The sequence below is a fragment of the Grampus griseus genome (genome assembly GCF_964374135.1).
Source record: "Grampus griseus genome assembly, chromosome: 8".
Taxonomy (NCBI): Eukaryota; Metazoa; Chordata; class Mammalia; order Artiodactyla; family Delphinidae; genus Grampus; species Grampus griseus.
In genome coordinates this window covers 13186369-13209057 of record NC_139002.1, presented here as the reverse complement: position 1 = coordinate 13209057, position 22689 = coordinate 13186369, and the positions used below count along the sequence as shown (strand labels likewise).

Below are 22689 nucleotides of genomic sequence, written 5' to 3'. Positions count from 1 at the left end.
GTCCAGAGACCTTCCTGTGAAACAAGGCACAGAGTGCAGGTTTGGGATTAGGAAATCATCCGGGAAGCTGAGCCCTGTCTCTGCAGAGTCTGGGGCCCAGCATCCTGGGAGAAGTGCGAGAGGTGGGAGAAGGAAGCAGAAGTGGACATTTATGAGCTTCTGTTGCCTTTCAGGTGTCTCCCTCTGGGTCTCTGGGGCCCCTCTCTGTCCCTCCTGTCCACAGCACCATGTCTGGAACAGGTGAGCTCTAAACATGAGGTTTCTGAATAGTACCAGAATTCTTTTAAATAATGGGATACTAGAACTGAGAGGTACCTACTTAAGTCAGCATTCCCAAAACGTATTTCAAAAGATGTTAAACTCTGTGCTAGGAAGAAAAGGCTTCTGTGATCAAGTAAGTTTGGGAAATGCTGGGTAGGCAACGTTTGAACAAGTGTTTGTTTTTGTTTTAATCGTCGCAGTTTCTCCATACAAATGAGCTGTATGGAAGGCAGGGTTTTCCAAACCAATTTTCTACAGAACTCTATTTTTCAAAGAGTATTCCAAAGCATTTCAAAGATCTAGAGAGGATGACCATATGACAGTCCCTTGTCCTGACATAATTATCGATAGCAGTGCCTTCGACCCTTCAAAGCATCTTAGTTTGTAGGGTGAAATATATGTCACCTTCTCCACGGAATGCTGTTTGGGAAACTCAAATACAGTTTAATCCAAATCTGCCATATTACAGAGGTCGAAAAGGGGATGCAAGGGGATGCAGGGAAGTGAAACAAGTTGCCACAGGCCACAGAGCTGCTTAGTGAATGGCCCAGGACTCCTCACTCCTGGTTGTGTTCTTTCTGGAAGACCACGATCCATCTGGAGATGGCAACATCAGAGAGGCTGGCCGTCTTTACCTGTGCTCTCGGCTTCTCTTTTCCTCCCCGAGCACTTTGCTTTCTTTCCTCCTCTCTTCCTTTCCAAGGCTTCTGGTTCTTTTGCTCATCCTGCCCCGTGGTCCGGGGCTGCGTATGCCCAGCCCAGGGCGTGTCCTGGAGTAGGATGATTTTGGCATCTGTATCTCCTGCGTTCGGCTAGTCTGGGACTCGCAGAACCAGCCACGCCGCTCTCCAGGGCCCGGGCAGAGGAGAGCGTGTATGAGGAGGGCCCCTTTGGGGCCGGGTGTCGATGCTAACATGGTAGGAGTTGGGCAGATGGGTGGCGGGTAGGGACAGGGTGAGCCCCCTGGGAGGATACGTGTCTGAATGTCACGAGGTCCCCAGACCCAGCCTCATTGTTTCCCCCTTGTTTTTGCCTCTCCTTGTTCTCAGTAACGTCATCCTGCCCCTCTGGGAACAACAGCAGGCCTTCGTCTCCTGGCCCAGGACTCCACGCCAGCAGCCCTACTGCATCTCAAAATAACTCCAAAGCGGCTGTGAACTCCTCCACCAGTTTTAACTCTTCAGGGTGAGGCAGAGGGGCGAGCCCAGAGATACCTCAGCGGGGCCGAGGGACATGTGAGAAGCTGCGTCTGGGTCAACACCTTGGGAAGGAAAGCTTGTCACGGGGCTGGACAAGGGGAATGGGGGGGCAGGGAGGGGGCAGGGTGGAGCGCCAGACTGGACTCTCTCCCTAGGGAGTGGGATTTAAAAGAGAAGCCTTAGCCAGTGAGCAGTCCTGGCAAGGAGCTGATGTCAACAAAGCCAACATTTCCCTCCTCACTGGGAGGGTGGAAATTTCCAAACCCTTCTGTCAGAAAGGGCCAGGTCCTTCACTGGGCTGAGGAGAGTTACCCTCCAGGCCAGCCCCTCCGCTCTGGGGTGTTCTGCCCCGAGCCTGAGCTTCCAGCGTGGCTGACACCGTGAGAGCAGGAGGGTGCTACCCCGTAACCTCATGCTCCCACCCGGGATGCAGCGGGAAAAGCAGCCTCCCATCTTTGATTAATGAAGCAAAGAATCTACTCTAAGAGGTGCTCTCAGCGGATGCCTCGAGAGATCCTTCCCCGATTCAGAACAAAACAGAGATTTGCAAGTTAGGCGATTGGTTGAAGACCTGAGCTTGTCGGAAGAAGTGAACCCGCTGGTCCACACCCAGACTGTTCAGCAAGGCAGCCACCCCTTATGGGCCAATTGTTGCACAGCCCTAAAGGTTGGAGCTCCTCAGCTGTCTCCACCAAAAAAGAAAAAGAGAGAGAGAGAAAAACATATAATGTACATTTTAAAGAATTGTCTTGAGATATAATTCACTTTCCATAAAATTTACCATTTTAAAGTGTACAAGTCACTGCTTTTTAGTTTATTCACAAGGTTGTGCAATTGTCACCATGATCTGATTCCAGAACATTTTCATCACCCCCCACCCCATACCTACCTGCTAACACTCACTGCTCATTCCCATCTTCCCTCCTCATTAGAAGCTGTCCAACTGACTTGTTTCTTCCTTCCTTCTAGATCTTGGTACCGATGGAATCATCCCACCTACCTCCACTGAGACCAAAAAAGTTACTCCTATGCCACCTGGCCCTGTATTCCCCACTGGAAGGAAGGGAGTCACGCCTTCTCTGTATGGACAGATTACTTTCAGGACAGTAGAAGAGAATCTCCACTATCAATGAACCCAAACTCTTGCCTTGTTCAGGAGCAAGGGCCTCTGGAGATCCAAACTGCGACCGAACCATGTGCTGGCTCCCTAGCGCTCTTGAAACGCACAGCCCGCCTAGGAGTTGACCATTTTTACCTTCCTTGCCTGTGCCCTTCTCCTCTCGTTCCAAATATGTCAGATGGCTTCACTGCGACAGTGGTCTTTCAGAAAGGACCTCTTGGGCTTCCCTGGTGGCGCAGTGGTTGAGAGTCCGCCTGCTGATGCAGGGGACACGGGTTCGTGTCCCGGTCCGGGAAGATCCCACATGCTGCAGAGAGGCTGGGCCCATGAGCCATGGCTGCTGAGCCTGCGCGTCCGGAGCCTGTGCTTCGCGACCGGAGAGGCCACAACAGTGAGAGGCCCGCGTACCGCAAAAAAAAAAAAAAAAAAAAAAAAGGACCTCTTGTCATTATTCTCCAGCTCATCTCCAGCTCATTCTGGGCACAGCCATTTGCCTGGTGCCAAACCACCAGAGAGGTGAGAAGGTTTTGACTCTGAACTTAGCCACAATCTCCGAACTGATTCTAGAATCTATGAAAAGATTTGAATCTGATGTCTCCACCAAAGCTCTGATGTCTTCTCTGTTCAGCAAAGCCTTCTGACTGAGTCTTCACGTCACCCTATTTTCTCTTTAGCCCCGCCCCTTTTCCAGAACCACATCCATTCATGATTGCGTTCTCCGAATTCCCTCCTCTTTACAGAACGCTGAGCCACACTCGGCCCCCTGGGCACATGCTCTGCCCACAGGTGTTCTTCTGTCTGCTCCGTCTGCCCCAGAGTTCAGAAACGCTTGTTCTTTCTCTCCTTTCCTGTATTTCTCCTTATCTCGTCCTCTCTCCCTTCTCCTGGTGCAGAAGGAAGAACACAAAAGCACACACGCAACAATTATGCTGGTAAATACCTGTGTATAGCCCTTTCCTCTTTTTGCATTATGTTCTTCTCTCTTTAGTGTGGAATTTTCCAGGAAAATATTTAACTCAGGTGTGAATTTTGAAGATCTCTGTAATATTTTATCTTCTTTAACAAAAAAGAAAGAAAAAGAAAGGAAAAACAATACCAAAGTGTGAAATACCATGCTAGCTTCCACAAGAGTTCCCACGTGGGCTGGGAATCCTTGTTGATTTCTGCAGGAACATTCTTTCCCGAGTCTCCTTCTTTGTGGGCCAGTGTGTAAACATGTAACATGAAGCCATTCCAGAAATGGTAACTTTTTTTTTTTTTAGAGACGGCATGTCCAAGAAAATGATGAGATTCAAAGGAATCTCTCTGTTCCTAAATAAATTTGTATGGTGATGATATACAGTATTCCACTGTTGGCAAGAAGAGGTTTAGATTATTCTGGGTCTTTTTTTGTGCAGGACATGTGAGTGCGTGTAATGAAACGGGATGGAGAAAGGGTTTCACGTTGGTGGATTAAGTCTGTGACTCCCTGAACTGATGCTAAAGATGATATACATTAATACAGGACTCCAAAGAGTTCAGAGTTTCTACTCTTTTTGACAGAACAGCCTTGAGGACAGAGTAGGTGAGAGATTGGCTTCCTCATTTTGTAAGTGGGAGAATGGAAAATGTTTAAGGTCAAGTCATTTGTAGACTTTAAGAGGTGAAGACTGAGGCTAATAGTTCATATCTCAGGATGTCCTGAAGGTCAATTATTCATTATTTGCAATGGAAAGTGATAGATATTTGAGACAAGGGATAATTCAAAAGTCAAATCTATTTGGCTTTGGAATGCACTGTGACTTTTGATGAGAGGGTTGAGGGGCAAGGAGGCTATCCCTGTGGTTTTTCTTGGGTTAATAAAAAGTTAAAGAGTTACCATTTTTGAGGCAAACATTGACCTGTGGTGGGAAAGGGAGGCCCTTCAAAAATGTAATGACTGAAGGGAAGAAACTAAAATTGGCATTAAACATTTGTTGCAAATACTAATATCCAAGGGAGAAATCCATACCTAAATAACCATAAGTTAAGTGCTTTTCATGTTTGGATGGGGCTTATACTAAGACTCGTATTTCATGTCATGAAGTGGAAGAAAGCCTGTTGGTAGCGGTTACTTTGTCAAGAAAAGATCCAGTTGAAAGAGGCTCGGTATGTGTCAAAGAGACAAGAGGAGCCTGCAGCAATAATTAAAGTATGTAAAGAAATTACTCTGCCACCCATGAGCCCAGCTGTGCATATCTGTGCACACACACACACACACACGTATGTATGCACTGTTCCTTGCATACTCCTGGGTGCCGGAGCTGATGCTTTCCTGCAGCAGTCTTGGCCACCTTGACATCTTGCTCAGGTGAGTGCTGAAAGCTGATGTCCTGCACTGTCCATGAGGCTGGTTTTCACTCATTTGACCCTTTAAAAAATACTTTATTTTTTAAGAGCAGTGTTCGGTTTACAACAAAATTAAGAGGAAGCTGTGGAGATTTCCCATAGACCTCCTGCCCAAACACGTTCGTAGCCTTCCCCATTATCAACATCACTCACGAGAAAGTAAAATTTTTTTTACCAAGAATGAACCTACACTGACACATCACAATCACCCAAAGTCCATAGTTTACCTTAGAGCTCACTCTTGGTGTTGTACATTCTACAGCTTTGGACAATAGTGTAATGATGTAGATCTAGCATTATAATATCATACAGAGTATTTTCACTGCCCTAACAATCCTCTGTGCTCTACCTATTCATCTCTCTCCTTGCTACGCCCTTACAACCACGGATCTTTTTTTTTTTTTTTTTTTTTTTGCGGTACGCGGGCCTCTCACTGCCGTGGCCTCTCCCGTTGCAGAGCACAGGCTCCAGATGCGCAGGCGCAGCGGCCATGGCTCACGGGCCTAGCCGCTCAGCAGCATGTGGGAGCTTCCCGGACCGGGGTACGAACCTGTGTCCACTGCATCGGCAGGCGGACTCTCAACCACTGCGCCACCAGGGAAGCCCTGATCTTTTTTACTGTCTCCATAGTTTTGCCTTTCCCAGAATGTCACATGGTTGGAATCATCGTATACAGGCTTTCCAGGTTGGCTTATTTAGTAATATGCCTTCAAGTTTCTTTCATGTCTTTTCATGAGCTTGCTAGCTCACTTCTTTTTAATGCTGAATAATATTCTCTTGTCTGGATGTACCACAGTTTATTTATTCATTTACCTACTGAAGGACATCTGGGTTACTTCCAAATTTTGGCAATTATGAATAAAGCTGCTATAAATATCTGCATGCACATTTTTGTGTGGACATAAATTTTCAGTTCCTTTGGGTAAATACCAAGGAGCGTGATTGTCGGATCATGTGGTAAGAGTATATTTAGTTTTGTAAGAAACCACCAAACTGTCTTCCAAAGTGGCTGTACCACTTTGCATTCCCACCAGTAACATTACCAGAGTTCCTGTTGCTCTACATCCTTACCAGCCTTTGTTGTCAGTGTTCAGGATTTTGGTCATTCTAATAGGTGTATAATGGTATCTCATTGTTTGTTTTAATTTGCATTTCCCTGATGACATGATGTGGAGCAACTTTTCACATGCTTATTTACCATTTGTGTATCTTCTTTGTGAGGTGTCTATTAAGATTTTTGGCCCATTTTTTAATCAAGTTGTTTGTTTTTTTTTACTGTTGAGTTTTAACAGTTCTTTGTATATTTTGGGTAACAGTCCGTTATCAGATTGTCTTTTGCAAATATTTTCTCCCTGTCTGTGACTTTTCATTCTCTTGATATTGTCTTTCACAGAAGTCTTTAATTTTAATGAAGTCCAGCTTGCTAATTATTTCTTTCATGGGTTGTCTTTGGTGTTGTATCTAAAAAGGCATCACCACACCCAGCATCATGTATGTTTCCTCCTTTGTTATCTTTAGGAGTTTTATAGTTTTGTGTTTTACATTTAGGTCTGTGATCCGTTTTGAGTTAACTTTTGTGATGGTGTAAAGTCTGAGTCAAGGTTCATTCTTTCACGTGTGGATGTCCAGTTGTTCCAGCTCCATCTGTTGAAGACACTACCTTTGTCCCATTGTGTTGCCTTTGCTCCTTTGTCAAAGATCAGTTGACTGTATTTACGGGGGTCTATTTGACCATGGTTTTCATGAAAGAAATAAACAGAATTACAGTCTAACTGCTCAGCCTCCCGTAGCTTCCATTGTCCATTGCCTTGGACAGTTGCTGAACAGAGTCAAACCTGAAGGTGGGTACCAATTCACATTTCATGTCTACAAGATTCTGTAAAACTCATCATTCCAGTCAAGTTTAACAGAAGCCTGGTCAGCTTCTTCAGCATCTAATTAGGCACAAGAGAATCAAAGGGCAACAACCAGTCATTGTTTAGGAGGAAGGAAGGGAAAAAGAATTGTTGCCGCTGCTTTTTGCACTTGCAAAACTTCGATCTTTAGTTGACTCAAGACTGGTGGGCCCAGCTGTGGGCGCCCAATACTAAGGGCTTTTGGTCCAACTCAGAGAATGAGTTTAGTCGTAGACTCAAATTAGGAATCCTGTCCTGAGGCCCCAGGTTGCCGGTTCAGTGCCTCTTCTCCCTGTGCACTCTGCATCCCCATGCTACATTCATGGACTGGTTTTGCTGACTCGCCTGCTTCTAGTGCTAGACTGTGGGGAGCTCCTTGTAGCTGAGTCTGTCTTTTTCTCTGTATTCCCATGATTAGCACTGCGACTAGTACATAATATGCAATTCAGGTTTTTAAAAGTTGAATGCTTTCTTTCAACCTCTAAACAACTTCTAGTGCCTTTCACTGATGTTAGGAGCTATGAATATAGAAAAATATAGTACCATCTGTAGTGGAGGCAGACTATCTTGGTGGTTAAGAGCGTGATCTCCAGTGCCATATCGCCTGGGTTCATACCCAAATCTGCCTCCTATTAATCATGTCACCTTGAGCAAGTTCCTCAAGTGCTCTGTGCCTCAGTTTCTCACCTGTAAAATGAGGATAACAACAGTAGCCATCTCGTAGAGTTGTTGTGAGAATTAAATGAATGAATATATATATTATATATATATAATATATATATATGTAAAGTTCTTGGAACAATGCCTGATACATTAATAAGTGTTATCTGTTATTATCCTGATTATTATGATATTATTGTTATTCAAATAAATTGGTGGAGAGTTTCCTGTCCTCTGCTCTCTCTAACAGCCCAGAACTTTCCTGGGGGACACCACAGTTGACAAGCATATGATTTGGTGGAACAAGGGTTGTGGCCAAAGATATGTGAATTAATAAAATTTAATCCCAAGTAATGGAGCTTGAACCTGGAATCCCAGTCACCCCAGGATAAAGGCCCAATAAAGGCTCCACTGGAAGAACTAGCACCTTCCCTTATCCCCTCAGTCTTTAGACTCCTGAAGCCTTTAATATGTACTCTGTTCTTTCCTGGGAAATGGTGGCAGCAAGAAGGTAGTTCCAGATTCAGATACTAGGAGAAAAAAACAACACTGCAACAAAAACAAATGGGGAAAAAGTTGAGATGTGCATACTATATGTTCATTTAGTGAAATGGATCTTTCCTTGTTTTCTTCCTGCAGGCTATTACTATCTCTTATCTGGTCTTTTCCAACTAGTCTTATACTGATTTTCATTGAGTCTCTATATGGCAGTGATTCTCAACTTTGATTACACAATGGAATTACCTGGGAAACTTGAAAAAAAAATTTGACACTCACACAGATTCTGATTTACTTTGTCTGGGATGTGGCCCAGGGAATTGGGATTTTAAACAGCTCCTCAAGTGATTCTATTGTTCTGTCAAGGTTGAGAACCACTGCCTGAATGTTCATACAGATCATTGGGGACTTTGTTAAAATGCAGATTCTGATTCAGTAGATCTGGGGTTAGGGTCTGAGATTTTGTGTTTTTAACAAATTCTCAGGTGATGTAGATTTTGCTGGTCCCTGGACCAGACTTTCAGTAGCAAGGACTTGGAGAGCATGGTAAAATTATTCCCTTTGCCCAATATCATCATAGGTTTCCTATTATCCGCATAATAAGATGCCTCAGCCTGGCATCTTAGGCTGGCATCAGTCATTTAAGGTCCTTAAACATCAGTGGTCCCCAAATGTGACCAATCATCTGAAGATCTATGGGCAGATTTTCAAAGATACAGATTCCTGGGCGTCACACCAAGCCTACTAAAGCACAACCTTCAAGGTGCGGCCTGAACAAAGGGTATTTTGAAAACACTTCCCAAGTGGTCTAGATGGTCATGAAGGTTTAGGAGCTTCAGTATGCTTCCAATATACATTTCCAGGCTCATTGCCCATTCATTCAACCAGCAAACATTTATTGCGCCTGCCTCTGTACCAGGTACTAGGGAAACAAAAATGAAAAGAGTGTGAGCCTTACTCTTAAAGGGCTGGCAAGACAAATGACCCAAACAAGACTATTTATTATTTCCCAGACATGGCCTAAATGCTCACAATTCTGCTCAAGGTCTTCTCTTCTTAAGAATGTCTGGGCCTCTCAGCATCCTACCTTTGCCTGTCCTGATCAACCAACTCAGATGCTCTTTTTACCCCATTTGCATCTCCACACTTATGTTTGGTTATCTCTTCAAACTTACTTTCCCTGGTATTAAAACAGATCCAGAGAGGAGAGAGGATTAACCCAAAGTGAGGTAACAACAACAATAATTAACATTCATATAACGACTTCCATGCACCAGCCATTGCTGTAAGCACTTTCCACATGAAAAGTGTGTAGAATGCTTGCAGTAACTTTATGAGACAGCTATTATTATTATCCCCATTCTATGAATGAGAAAACGGAGGCACAGAAAAGTAACTTGTCCAAAAATACACAGTCAGTAACGGAGCCAGGTTTACCCTCAAGCCTTATACTCTACTGCCAAGTTGGTGACAGGGTTGACATGAGAAGGAATATGTAACTCTAATTTTCAGGCCTGAGCGCTTCCCTGGAAATTAGTTATTTGTGTGCTTGTTTCACAACTTAGACTCAAGCGTGAAGGCAGGACTATGTCTTTCATCTCACACAGTGCCTAGCAGGGGTGCAAGCACTTAGTAGGTGCTCTACAACTGGTTATGGGATGGGCTGTCCCATCGTGGGGGGAGGGGATGGATATTTATTCTACCAAACAGACAACAAACAAACACATAAGCAAGGGCAACAGCCTGCAGGTCTCACGTCACCACTAGGTCATCATCACCCCTCACCACCACCGCCCCGCCCCCTCAGGCCTGCGCGTAGAAGGAGGACCCTCCCGCCCGCTTTCTGAACAGTCTCTGGTCCAGCTCTGGCTGTGCGCTCCGTCCTCCCAGCCAGCAGGTGCCCCCAGACCACCGGCTCCTCCTCTGCAGCCGTCAGAGCCTCGTCCTCTCTCCCTCTTTCCGCTGCTTCCTGCTCCCGGGATCCGGGCCCTGAGCCCCGGGGCCGGGGTTCCCGAGGCTTCCCGGGGCGCTCGGCCAGGTAACTGCGCGGCGGGGACCGCCCGGTTTCCGCGGCCGGGATGGGCTCCGGACGTGGATGGCCCGGCCTGCGCGGTCCGCTGCGGGGGAAGGAAGCGGGCAGATGGCCTGGCCTGGCCTCTGAGGGGAGGGGGTTCCTTCTGCCTTTGGGCGCCGGCGCGGGCGCCGGGTGGGATGCTGGCATAGCGGTCCGGCTCAGGTGTGCCCAAGCCGGGCGTGACCACAGTGTAGGTAGGCGCGTCCGGGGGAGATGCGCTCGCGGTGCCTGCCAGGCGCCGAGGTTGCTGCTCGCTCCAGCCACGCCTGCTCCGAGGCCCAGAGCCAGGTGGGCCCGCCCAGCGCTCCTCCTCCCGAATCTGGCCCTGGACCGGGAGGAGCAAGGACAGGAGCCTTGGAATTCTGAGCTGGAACGGCCATCGGCCATCTAAATACCCTGTCATTCTTTCACCCAAAAGTGAAAAGCCGAAACGCGGAGATGGAGTGACTTTCCCAAGGTCACAGAGTTGTATCTGCCATTTATAAATGTCCATTCTTTTATTTGTTTGTAAATGGGCTACCGTGTCCTCTGTTCTGCCAGGGAATTAGGATTGAGGGAAGAGGACTCTAAAAATACTAATCGGCATATCCAAATGAGCTGATCCGCATTACTGGCCGGTGACCCTGGCCTTTAAAAGGAAGTGAGAGAGGACAGTTCTTTTCACTCTGGGTCCTTTGTACCTCTGGCCCTTGCTCTGAAAATTGGCCTGGATGTTTTACGAAATTATCTCAGAACTCCTTGTCAGAACTGGGCCGGATCATAGAGTTATTTTCAATCCTTTTTTCTTTCCTTTCTTCTCTCTCTCTCTCTCTTTTTTTTTTTTTTAAACTGAGTCTCAGGAGGTGAAAGTGAGTGCTCACACTCTTATGGCTATTTAGGGGCAGAGACAGAACTGGAACTCAGGTCAATGACTGACAACTGCTGTTTTCTAATCTGATTTCAGATGAAAGCTGTACAGCACTTGACCTTCATAAAGCCCTCTCTGGATAGCATTCTTGGGAGTGGCTTGTGTATTGAAGTGTGTTGGTCCACAGATACTATTTCACTTGTCAGAATAGGGTTAAGCAATAAGTGTAGCCATGCAGAAAATTCCTGCTGAGATGAGACAGATATCTGAAATGTTTTTTACTTTTTTATTTGTACTTTCAATAGAGGAGCTAATGAATATTAATAAGGACATCTTGGCTATTTTCAGATTTTAGTCCTGTCTGACTATATTGACTCCATTACACTCATTCTTGTCCTGAAACATTTATCACCGGTAAAAATTTCAGTCAGTGGCTTTCTGACATTGTTTCATTTTTAACTAAATAATTGTCTTAAAGATATTTTTATATCTTAACAAAAACTCCCCACTTGTACCTCAAACTCCTGCTTCCCCCTTGGTCAGTCTTTGAGTTGGATTTCAGAACTGAATAGAACTAGGAGTTTATTTTTTTTCCCCTTCCAAACTATTTAGGTCTTTGTTTAGTTCTGTCTTTAGGTTTACCTCAAGTTTTGATTTTGACTGATAAACCCATGATCCAAACCCAGACTTCAGTTGAGTTTAGTATCAGCTTAAAACCACATTAAACTGCCACGTGTCATATAACTTCTAGCAGAGACCACAAGTGGTGGAGGTGTTTTTCCGTGAGGGCTTCTTATTGAGATTTTTGAAATATGAACACATTATCTAATACACATATTAAATTACTTGTGTATTGTAGTCCAAGGTCAGTCATCACTGGGAGGTTATTGACATTTACTCATCATAACAACATATACCATATTAGACCATCTGCTAACTCAGAATGCAGTTCCTGCTTTTCGGTTTACAGTTTTGACCAGTTATCTCTAAGGAACACGCAATCAGAAATACAGCCACGCTTCAGTAGAAGATTCTTGGCTCTGTAGATAAGGAAAAAGTGTTTCCGGGAAGGCAATATTTTTGTACTGTCTTAGAGTAGAAATGAAGACGTATACACAAAATGACCCAATGCTGTTTTCTTAGGGTGCATCCTTTGTTTTTCTGGTTTTGGTCTTTTCATCGTAGGATGGCCTTAGCTCTGTGTCTGCAGGCGCTGTGCAGCCTGGGGGGCTGGCTCTCGCTCTACATTTCTTTCTGTCGCCTGAATAATCACCGAAGCTATGAGTGGAGCTGCCGGCTGGTTACGTTCACCCACGGAGTCCTCTCGATAGGTCTCTCAGCTTATATTGGCTTCATTGATGGCCCTTGGCCTTTTACCCACCCAGGTAGGTGGGAGACATTAGAGAGTTTTCCCTTAGGAATTTATGATTTGGGGGTAGTCTTAGAAGGATGGGACTTTTCCACAGAATTTGTATAATACTGAAGAATACTGAAGAATAATTACTATTATAATGTGCTTTGGGAGTCTCCATTCATCTTCATTGTTAATGCTGATTTGTATGTGTCACCTATTGTTTCTGCTTTTCATAACTCTCTATTTTTAAAACAAATCTTAATTGCTTTTCACAATTTAATCGACCAAAATGTATAAATCATAAAGCTAATATCAACATCTACCACCAGCCCCAAACAGACACTAATGGACTGCATTAAACATACTTTTTGGTAACCTGCAATCTTTACTTGATTGTATATTCAAAGGACATCATCTTTCCATGTCTATATATATAGATCTTCCTTATCCTTTTCAGTTGTTATATAATATTGTGTTGTATGCATTTACTATCTTTTATTTAACCAATGCCGCATTATTTGGGGGCAGCTATATTAATTTTTAAGCTGCTAGATGTACTGATACAAGTGTTACTCCCTTAGAATACAAAACCTATATCCCCTTGAATTAGTTTGCTGGGGCTGTTATAACAAAATACTACAGACTGTGTAGCTTAAACAACAGAGATTGATTTTCTCACAATTCTGGAGGCTAGAAGTTCAAGATCAAGGTGTTGGCGGGTTTGATTTCTTCCGAGGCTTTGCTCCTTTGCGTGCAGAGCTGCCTTCTTGCTGTGTCTTCACATGGTCTTTCCTTTGTGCCTATCTACATCCTAGTCCTAATGTCCTTGTTTTATAAGAACACTACCCTAACATCCCTATTTTAACTTAATTACCTCTTCAAAGGCCCTGTTTCCAAATATATTCACATTTTGAGGTACTGGAGTTTAGGGCTTCAACATACGAATTTTGGAGGGACATAGTTCAGTCCATAAGTTCCCTAGAATATGATTTTTTTTAATTCCTTAGATTCTTTCTTTTTATAATTTCTTTAGATTCCCATATTGAGCTTCTGAAATTTCCCCCAAACTGTCAAACTGATAGGAAGCAACTCTTAAGCTTTATATTTTATATGAAGGCTCTTAATGGATTCAAAACATGTCAGGTCCTTGCACGCTATGTTCTTGGACATGGGAACATACTAACTTTTGGGGTTCTCTCCAGAGTCCACTTTCAAGACGAGTTAGGGCCACCAATGTCCAATAATCTAACCCATTAAGCTAAGAAATTAATCTGACATTTGGGACAGAATAACTTTTCCATTATGGTTTATTACAGGATATTGAATATAGTTCCCTGTGCTATACCTTGTTGTTTGTCCATTCTATATATAATAGTTAGCATCTGCTGCTAGTGGGAGAGAATAACTAAAAGAGTCTAGAAACAGAGCTTTAGCTGGTTAAAAAAAAAGACAAGAAAGAGACTGTGTAGGATTTTAATTGAAAGAACAAAATAACTGGATTTTATGCTGCTACACAGAGAGGATGCTGAGATAATTGCTGGTGCTTAAATCACTCATTGAGATCTGGTGCTTCAGAACAGCATTTCCTGGGCCCTGTAACATTGGTTTGATAAAGACCAAAGTTTTAGATTTTAGTGTTTTGGTTTTTTATTTTTTGGTTCCCTTTAAAAAGCACATGCCTGCAATTGTTTTCAGTGATACAGAAAAGTTTGAGAAAGAGCAACCCAGGATCTCTGTGTAAGGTAGCACGATTCCCAGCCACTCAATTTGCTTCTGTCTTGGTTTATTTCAGGCTCACCCAATACACCTCTCCAAGTGCACGTTCTGTGTTTCACCTTGGGCTACTTCATCTTCGACTTGGGCTGGTGCATCTACTTCCAGTCTGAGGGGGCCCTGATGCTGGCTCACCACACACTGAGTATCTTGGGCATCATCATGGCCCTGGTGCTTGGAGAGTCAGGCACAGAGGTCAATGCAGTCCTCTTTGGAAGCGAGATTACCAATCCCTTGCTACAGATGCGCTGGTTTCTTCGTGAAACAGGCCATTACCATAGTTTCACTGGAGACGTGGTGGATTTCCTCTTTGCAGCTCTGTTCACTGGAGTGAGGATTGGCGTAGGAGCTCACCTCCTCTTCTGTGAAATGGTCTCACCCAAGCCCAAGTGGTTTGTGAAGGTCGGGGGAGTTGCGATGTATGCTGTGTCTTGGTGTTTCATGGTTAGCATCTGGCGTTTTGCATGGAGGAAAAGCAGCAAGAAGTACCACACCTGGAGAAGCAGGCGGAGTGAGGAGCGGCAGGTAAAACACAATGGACTTCTCAAGACGCACTAGCCAAGGCTTGCTCCAGACAATGGATTGGGTTAAGTCAGCCACGGGAACCAGGTTGGAGATATGGCTGTTACAGAATCCTGCTTATGACGAGCTTAGGTTTCTAAAAAGGGCTAAATTTATCCATCCGTTTGGTCAGTCTTGGAGCGGGACACATCCCAGTATTAAAACACTAACTTCTGCAGCTGTGCAGTTGTAGAAAGTGAGACTACCAGCAGTAGTTGTAAGTCAGAACTGTGAGGTGAGCATGCTGCCTTCCTTTTAAGTTGTGGTGACCCTGGCTCCTTTGTCTCTGGGAGGCTTGGTGATCAGACAGCCTAGAAAGGAACTCAAAAAGCATTAGTGCTGTTTCTTCCTTATTCCTTTGAGAAGTGACTCCTTCAACAAATACTTCTTCCTACTTTCTGTGTAGCAGCTTAAAGAAATGCACCTCATTTACTATAAAGTGAGGAACTTTCAGGAAGATACATGCCTTTGGCATTCTGAGCATTGGATGAGGAAATTGAATGGGGGGACAGAAGGATGAGAGAAGGATGTGGGTGCAACCGTGACGGTGGGGGTGGGGCTACTTACTGAGCCTCCCTATACCATATACTTGGTATATACCATAAAGGACTCCCTGTACTTGGGGGTCCCAAGATCACCCTCAGGCTTGGTGCAGTGGACTCACAGGACTCAGCACGCAGTTGTACTTGGAGCTTTGATTTATTACAGCAACAGGATACAACAAAAGATCAGCCAAGGGAAAAGGCACCTGGAGCAGAGTACAGGGGAAACCAGGCCCAAGCTTCCAGAGCCCTCTCCCAGTGGGACCATGCAGGATGTGCTTAATTCCCCTAGCAACGATTTGTTCACAATATGTGTGAAATGTCTAGAAGGAAGCTTGTTAGAGGCTAAGTACCCAAGGTTTTAATGGGGGGCTGGTCATGTAGGCAGTCTTTTCCTGACTCCCAGAAGTAAAGGAGGTTTTCACCGTGAACCACATTGTTTGTAGAAACAGTTTAGAGCCAGTGAGCCAGTCTCATCAGTTCATGTGGGAACCTTCCCAATGAAATCGAAGTCTTCAGATGTCAGCCAAGGGCCAACCTTGCAAACAGCCCTTTCCAGGCCTACTATATTAACTCTTTTCTGCACAAAAACCATAGAGCTAGAGCTTTGGATGAGAGATGAATGAGGTGTGGGCAGATTTACCGGGCCCTGTTGTACGGGTTCTGCCCTACCAGGAAAACTCTGCCAGTTCTCAGGGCTTTTGTGCATTAATCTCCTAGGCATGAGAGGCTGTGACTGAATTCCATAGGGATTTACCATGTGGATTCCACTGGGCTTGAGATGCCAGTTCAGGTTTCAGCTCTGCTATACATACTGCAAACCAGAACCAAAGACCAAATGTCCTGGCCTCAGGGTGATGAGGCTACTTGTTTTTCTCCATTTCAGATACATTACCTGTTCCTCCTGTTACTACTTTTTCTCTGGAAAAGGTGCCACTCTCTCTGGATAATATATCATGGCAAGGCCCGTGTTGGAAAGAAAAAATATTTCTTAATCAGTAGTCTCTCAGCTAGGAAAAGCAAGAACGGAAGTGTAGAAAAAGGGCTTAGGAGTCGAGAATTCTTCGTTTCTTTGAACTAGTTTGGCTACTCACCTGCCAGATCATTTGGGCAGGTCACTTGTTTACTCTGCTTCAGTTTAAACCCCATTGTCAATTAAGGAAATACCCCGTTGTGAATTTCACAGAGACATTAGGTGGTGTTTTATTAATGCAGGTCTTTAATGTAGGGCTTTTATGGGAAAAAAGGGAAGTTTTATTTGTTTGTTGTTTATTTATTCATTTGATTGCATTGTTGAGACCAGTGGTGAGCGAGTAGCTCAGCTGATGAGCGAGGGTATGGGGATGTTGAAGTCAAGGCTGGACGTGAGTAGGAAGTATCAGCCCATTCAGTGGTAATCCTAGCCTAATGAGTGGTCTTGAAGATGGACGTCATTGTCTAGGTATGACCAAGTGGTTGGAACTGCATGAGGTCATCATTGCTCTGGGAAAAGCGGCTTTAAAGGCATGTTAACCGTGGGTCTTTTAAAATGACTGTCTTCAGGTTAAGGAGATTTGCTGGACATGAGAATAATCTGACAGTAGCATCTCCATCTCTTTTTTTCTATGATCAGTATCCCTGAAATGCTGGTTAGCTTCTTTCCAACAAAATTGTGGTCCAAGTAGGATGCTGGGGAATGCTGATTTTAGCAAAAGCCTAGTTGGAAAAAAAAAAAAAAAAAGTGGCTTGGCACAAAAGAAAAAAAAAAAAGAAAAGGAAAAAGCCGTCTCTTGAGTTTTGGCACAGTGCAAGCTGTCCCACACCAGACAAATGAATAGACTTAATCTGGTACCATTCTTCTCTCCTTCCACCTCAGAAGTGAAGGGATTGCAGACCTTGCTCTTTTAGGGGAACGTACTTAGGTTTCTTGAATTTCGAGAAACCTATCTAGTGATAAGGGAAGGAGAATCCCTCATTTCAGCTTTTCTTGCTGTTGTAGCTGGAAACTCTGAAGGAAACTCGCTGAGAGAAAAATGTGAAATGAAGGTGACTCAGCAGTTAAGATGCTGAGTCTGTACATGAGAGGTACATGAAGGGCTAATTAACATGTGGTGTGGTTGGACTCATTTGCATTTAGATTACTATGTAATAGTCATTAACACTGCTCAAGAAGGATTTATATTTCAATGAGATTTGTACTAAATTTTATAAAAATAAACAACTTTTTATCAACCCAGAGTCTGGCTTTATGTCTTTGTTCTGGTTCTGCCAGAAGCTTAAAAAAAAAAAGGCTTTTGGCCTGCAGAAACGTTGACCCATATTTATACTTATCGGTAAAATACTTCGTAGCTGTTCTTATCATCCACCATTCCTAATACTGCTTACTTTTTGAGGCAACAATCTACATATAGAAAACAGTTTGCCAAAAGAAGGAGGAAGAACTTAATTTCTTTCTTATTTTGCCACCTGTTTGAGCAGTTGCCTTGAGAATGATGATGTCCAGTTGGGTCCACAAAGACAGGCCCTTCGGCTGTCCTCGGACTCTGCTTCCCATGCCTGGAACAGTGTTAGACACATAGTAGGTGCTCAATAAGCAGGTTGAAAGAATGGATGAAGGCATGAGGATGTAGTTTAGAATTACCCCCCATTGGAAAACGTTCTCAAAGAGCATGCACAGTGGATGGTGTCACCAATGTCATTTTTCTAGGTAAAGGACTAATGTCCCTGGGGCGTGTGTTCTGCTTAAATTGGTGTGACTCTTCTGAAGGTATTCTATACACAGACTCAAAACAGTCTAGAGCTATCAACGGCTGTTAAGAGGCTTTCAGGGACATTTTTTACCATTAGAGCTTTGTGCCTGAATATAGAGATTTTCATCATTAAAAAAAATAGCTCTGGAGTGAATAACGACTGACTTAATTAAATCCTTTGCTTACCATCTTCTGAAGCTTTCCCACAGCAAATGCCCTCTTTGCTCACAGCTAGAACTTTGGGTCTGTTTAAGTTTGGAAAGATCTTGAAAGCAGCCTGCCAAGAGGTTTTGTATGCAAGGAAGAGAAGGTGAATTAGGAAACTTTCCCAGTTTGTTTTATTCCTGAAGTTCGTGTAGTGAGGCATTCTTGAAGAGAAGAGGGGAACTCATTTTTAAAATGCATGATTTGATGAGTCATTGGGTCCAATTAATTTGATACCCACACTATAAAATTATTAGAATAGGGCCAAAAAGATATTTAGTATGTCTAAGAAAGACAAACGTTTGGGGATAAGGTTTGCATTTTGGTCATTTTTTGTAGATTGATGGAGCTCTTTCCAGTTACATATAGAAAATGTGCAATTATGAGTTTTCAAGATAGAATTATCATGCTAGGGTACACCAGCAGGTGGCAATGTGTCCTGGTTGGATCATTAGGAAAGTGGCTTGGAACCCTAATCTGCTTCTATTCTTTCCCAAAATAAACATTACAAAATTAGCTGGCTGTGCGCTGAACTTAAAAAAAAAAAAAAAAATCAAGCAATAAAGAGTCATCTTTGGCCTCTGTTTATCTTTTTCTTTTTTTTACCCGTTCTAACGTCAGCCTTAGCTCATGCATCTATTCAGGGATAATGATCCTTTTATGCACTGTTGCGGATTGACTTTTAGAAACAGCATTGTTAAGAAGTAATTGTTTCCCCTCTCCACGTCCACTGTTTGTTAGATTTGCTTTGCCACTTGATTTCCACAAAGAGGCTAAAGACCCTTACCCATCAATACAGGTTTGAACTCAAAAGTCTGAAAATAGTTGGATAAAGAGACAGCCACTTCAGATGTTTGCAGGCGGAATTGAAGAAATACATTATACATGGTACTTGAATCGCTGTAATCCTGAATTATGCAATCAAAACTGGACGGTTATCTAAATCTATCTACCCAGAAGGAAAAAAAATATTATTGGGGAACTCTTCAAAGAGAACTGTAATGCTATTTACTGGATAAATATATTTTATTTTCTGCTCCCATTTCTTTCCACAACAAGCTTGTTAAGTCGCTGTGGAAAGCACCATGCTTGCTCAATTTGGCAAATAATACATATCATTTTGCCAAGGCAGAAGCAGCCTAAAAGCAACATTATACGAAGAAATCCTGGCTCCAGTTCCCCAGCCCTATACACCTCCATCCTCTAACCCTGTGCGTGCAGCGAAAACTGGTGTGCGGCGGCCCCTGCCCTGGGATGCGGCCAGCAGGTGCCCCAGGTGAGCGGCCAAGGCCAAAACCTCTCTTTGCTGGGGTTTGTTTCACAAGAGAGGAGTGGAGTCCGGCAACCCGGATCTGAGTTCGCTTCCATCGGCCAAAAGCAGTATGTGCGTGTTATCGGAAAAGGAAAACAAGTATGCTCCCTTAAAGAATACAAGTTTCGAGGACAAGGGGGTGGGTAATTTCCAAAAAGCCTCTTATCCACAACTCCTTGGGATTGGGGGCGTGCTCTTTGGCGGTCTCAGGCGAAAGCCGAGTTGGTGCAAACTACACTCCAAAGTACAGATCTCCGGCATTCCCGGGGACCTGGGGACAACGGTGGGTTGGCGGGTGGAACTCCCAGAGCCAGACGGAACCCACCTCCCTCCGCCCCGCAGAACTACTTTTTCGCTCCCTCCAACAAGACTGCGGCGGAGGCGTCCGCGCGGGGGCGGCGCACATCCGCGGTCGGCGAGCGGAGGGCGGTACGCGGGACAGCGAGCGCGGGTCGCGCGGGCGGCGGGGGCGGCTCGGCGCGCCGCGGAGGGATCCCGGGTGAGACGGCTTCCCGAAGTCAGAGGGGAGGAGGCCAAAAAAGTGGACGGGGGAGGGGAAGAGAGAGCTCGCGCTGGATGCGGCCGGGGCCGGGAAGTCAGAACCGGAACCGGAACCCGTGCGCGCGCCTGCGATTGTCGCGCGGCCCCCACCGCTGGCGGCCTCCTCTGCTTGCCGCGCGCGCTCCCGCGAGGGCCCCAGAACCCGGCGAGCCGGCCCTGCGCTCCGAGTCGCCGCCGGCCTCCGGCGCTGGTGCTTCCAGGCCGGGTCGGACGGGAACCTCCCGCCCCTCGCGGGAACCGTCGCCTACCGGCGCGTCGGGGAGGAGCCGCTGCCGCCGCCTGTGCAGACCGCGGAAGAGCCCGGGCCTCCGAGGGATGGGTAGCAGCCCGCGGCGCTGAGAGACCAGGTTCCTGTCACCTCCGGCTGCGGGACCCCCCCTTGCCCGGCACCCGCGCTTGTCCCGGCCCGGAGCCTGGTGGGGGCGGCGAGGAGAACGAGCGGTGTCCCCCGGTCCGGGGCCATGGAGCCGCGCGCGCCTGGCGCGGGGCGGCCCGAGACGCGGCCGAGACTGCGGCCAAGAGCGGCCGGCAGCCCCAGATAGACAGCGGAGCCCAGCGGGCCCGGCCCGGCGCGGAGACTTTCAGGCCCCCAAGGCCGCGAGGAGGAGCCGACATCCAGCCCCGAGCCGATCCCACCCCGGCCCCGGAGGGACTCCCGGGCCGCCTTCCCCGAGGCTCGCCGACTTCTCTCCGTGACAAAGTTTTCTCCGGTGCCTTCCCGAGGAGGATCGCTCCTTCGCTCTAGAACTCGCCTGCTGGCGGACTTGCTCGGTTTGATTTGGGAGATAACTTGCCTCGCTCCCACCCACATCCCCTTTCCTTGACCACTTCCAGTCGGACGTTCTAGATGACTGAATGGAGTTTTGAGTTGGACTCTTGTGTCCCCTACGGAGTCGGGCCTGATCCCAGAGCGCTGGGGGTGGGGTGGAGGTGTTACTGTAAAATGCAAGTTGGATAAAAGGAGGACCTCTCGCCAAGGGCCCCAATGAGTGGCACACAGTCTACTATCACCGACAGGTTGGTATGAAGCTCCCCCTGCGCTTAGCCTCCCAGGATGGGGCCCGACCTAGCAGGAGGGTCAGTGATTGCTGATTGCCTTTGCCGAGTGAAGTTGACAGGCAGCGGACAGAGGGTTATTTCCGAGCTCTCCAATTAGTCTGGGGTTGCTGCCAAGTTACCCGGTTGATTGAATTTGGAAACGTAGTTTTGTTTTGTTTTTTCTGGAGAGAAACTTTTCTCCAGATTCTCGGAGGAGGGGTAGGTAAAGCCACGATTGTGTTTTTCTGCCCTTAGTGTGCATTAGGATTCTGTACTGATCTTGGAACCAGAGAGAGGAAGGTCATTTTGGGTGAAGGTCAGTCAGTGCCCGATGTCGGCTGGGGTATTGGTGCATCATCAGTTTTACTCCTGTCCCGTAGTTCTCTAGAGCCTGTTGCATTTTAGGACTTTCTGTTTGTGAACTTCACTCTGAGACTGCCGCATGATTTATGAATTTGATGCCCTTGAAGCATTGACTTGCACAGTGTTTATTATCTAATAGTTTTCCAGAATGTTGGAAGTACTAGTAAATCACAGGTTCCTGGTGGGAACAGTATCAAGGAACTGAAAAAGGGCTCGGGAACATCATGGGGCTTGATCTTAATTATTGCATTTTTAGGATTTCATATTCCAGAAACATTTGCATTTAAGGGGTGTAAAGCCTAAGCGAATTATGTAGTAGAAGCTGGCAGGTGGATTTGTTGAGTTGGGTGAGTCCTTTATAGTACTTAACTGTGTTGCTTGGTGGTGGTTGGTGAATTGAGCTAAACCATTTGTGGTTTCAGTGGAGTTCCCTTACTCTTAAGAGTTATTCTTTGGAATATTAGGTTAAGTGATAAAAGCATATTCCTTTACTACATTTTATTTATCAGTTTAATTATGACATTGTATCCAGGTCCCAAGTTTCAGTCAGGTTTTTTTTTTTTTGGTCAACCTTCAAACTATTACATCATTAAAAAAAAAAAAGATCAAATAACTGAAGTAAGGGCCCAAAGAAAGCACTTTGATGAGAAGTACAACAATAGTACTCCAGCAGAAAGTAGTTGAATTTCCTAATAAGAGAGTTTCACCCAATTGTAAGACTCATTTGTTGATTTTAAAAGGGCCAAATTCCATTGTCATACCATAACAGCTACTCCAGAAACAGAATTTCCTGTTCCTGTTGATGCTTTTCAGTATCACGTGAATGTTCACCTAAGAGATTCCATTAAATATTTAAACTATTATTTCTTTGTGTATTTTTTTTACTGTGTTTAATTTTCAGCTTCTCAGAGTACATTTAATACGAGTAGCAACAATGCTTATCTTGATTTCTTCTAGTTATTCCCATTCCTTTTCCTTTCAGGGTGTTTTTTGCCTCTGAGAAATCACTTTCATGGGTGTGTGGGTTAATTGTTTTCCTTGTTCATTCAATTCTTGCCTTCTCTGTTGACCCTGCAGACAAGTCTTATTAGGAACCAATGTGGTGTTGGTAGTTTTCATTGCAATAGTAGGGGTGTTTAATTTTGTAGAAACAGAACCTAGGGTCACTAGCTCATTCTGCATGAAAATCACCTAAAAGCCTCCAAGTAATGACGTTTCTTCTTCTTTGCTTCTCAGAGATTTTCCTCCTCTTTCCATTATCTTGGAAATAAAATCTTGGGATTTGTATTTTCTGTAACTTAGATGAGATAAAAATGTACAATAAGCATGAA

General features: G+C 45.1%; 3 protein-coding genes across 5 annotated transcripts in view; all 3 read left to right on the top strand.

Annotated features, from left to right (window-relative positions):
* Positions 1-2469, top strand: part of POU2F3 (POU class 2 homeobox 3) — a gene marked incomplete at both ends in the record, with an annotated part of 78898 nt that extends 76429 nt beyond the window's left edge. Inside the window, 3 exons of the mRNA XM_082660915.1 lie at positions 174-240; positions 1311-1446; positions 2430-2469. Coding sequence (XP_082517041.1) covers positions 174-240; positions 1311-1446; positions 2430-2469 — 243 coding nt within the window. The remainder of the gene's footprint in view (positions 1-173; positions 241-1310; positions 1447-2429) is intronic.
* Positions 2470-9991: 7522 nt separating this feature from the next.
* On the top strand, positions 9992-14778 carry TLCD5 (TLC domain containing 5; the record flags this gene model as incomplete). 2 transcript variants are annotated; one of them, XM_082659812.1, is made up of 3 exons in its annotated part: positions 9992-10038; positions 12107-12306; positions 14068-14778. In XM_082659812.1, the coding sequence occupies 2 exons, from the start codon at positions 12108-12110 to the stop codon at positions 14604-14606; spliced, it is 738 nt and encodes a 245-aa protein (XP_082515938.1). In that variant the 3' UTR covers positions 14607-14778. The 2 variants fall into 2 exon arrangements, with proteins under 2 accessions (XP_082515938.1, XP_082515939.1); XM_082659813.1 differs by lacking the exon at positions 9992-10038 and having other exon boundaries at positions 12042-12306; positions 14068-14140; positions 14498-14778.
* A 5639-nt stretch (positions 14779-20417) lies between these two features.
* The window catches only part of ARHGEF12 (Rho guanine nucleotide exchange factor 12), a 144120-nt gene continuing 141848 nt past the window's right edge, over positions 20418-22689 (top strand). For both annotated transcript variants that reach the window (XM_082659429.1, XM_082659428.1), the window contains exon 1: positions 20418-20974. In XM_082659429.1, the coding sequence (XP_082515555.1) occupies positions 20943-20974 (32 nt within the window). In that variant the 5' untranslated portion in view covers positions 20418-20942. The remainder of the gene's footprint in view (positions 20975-22689) is intronic.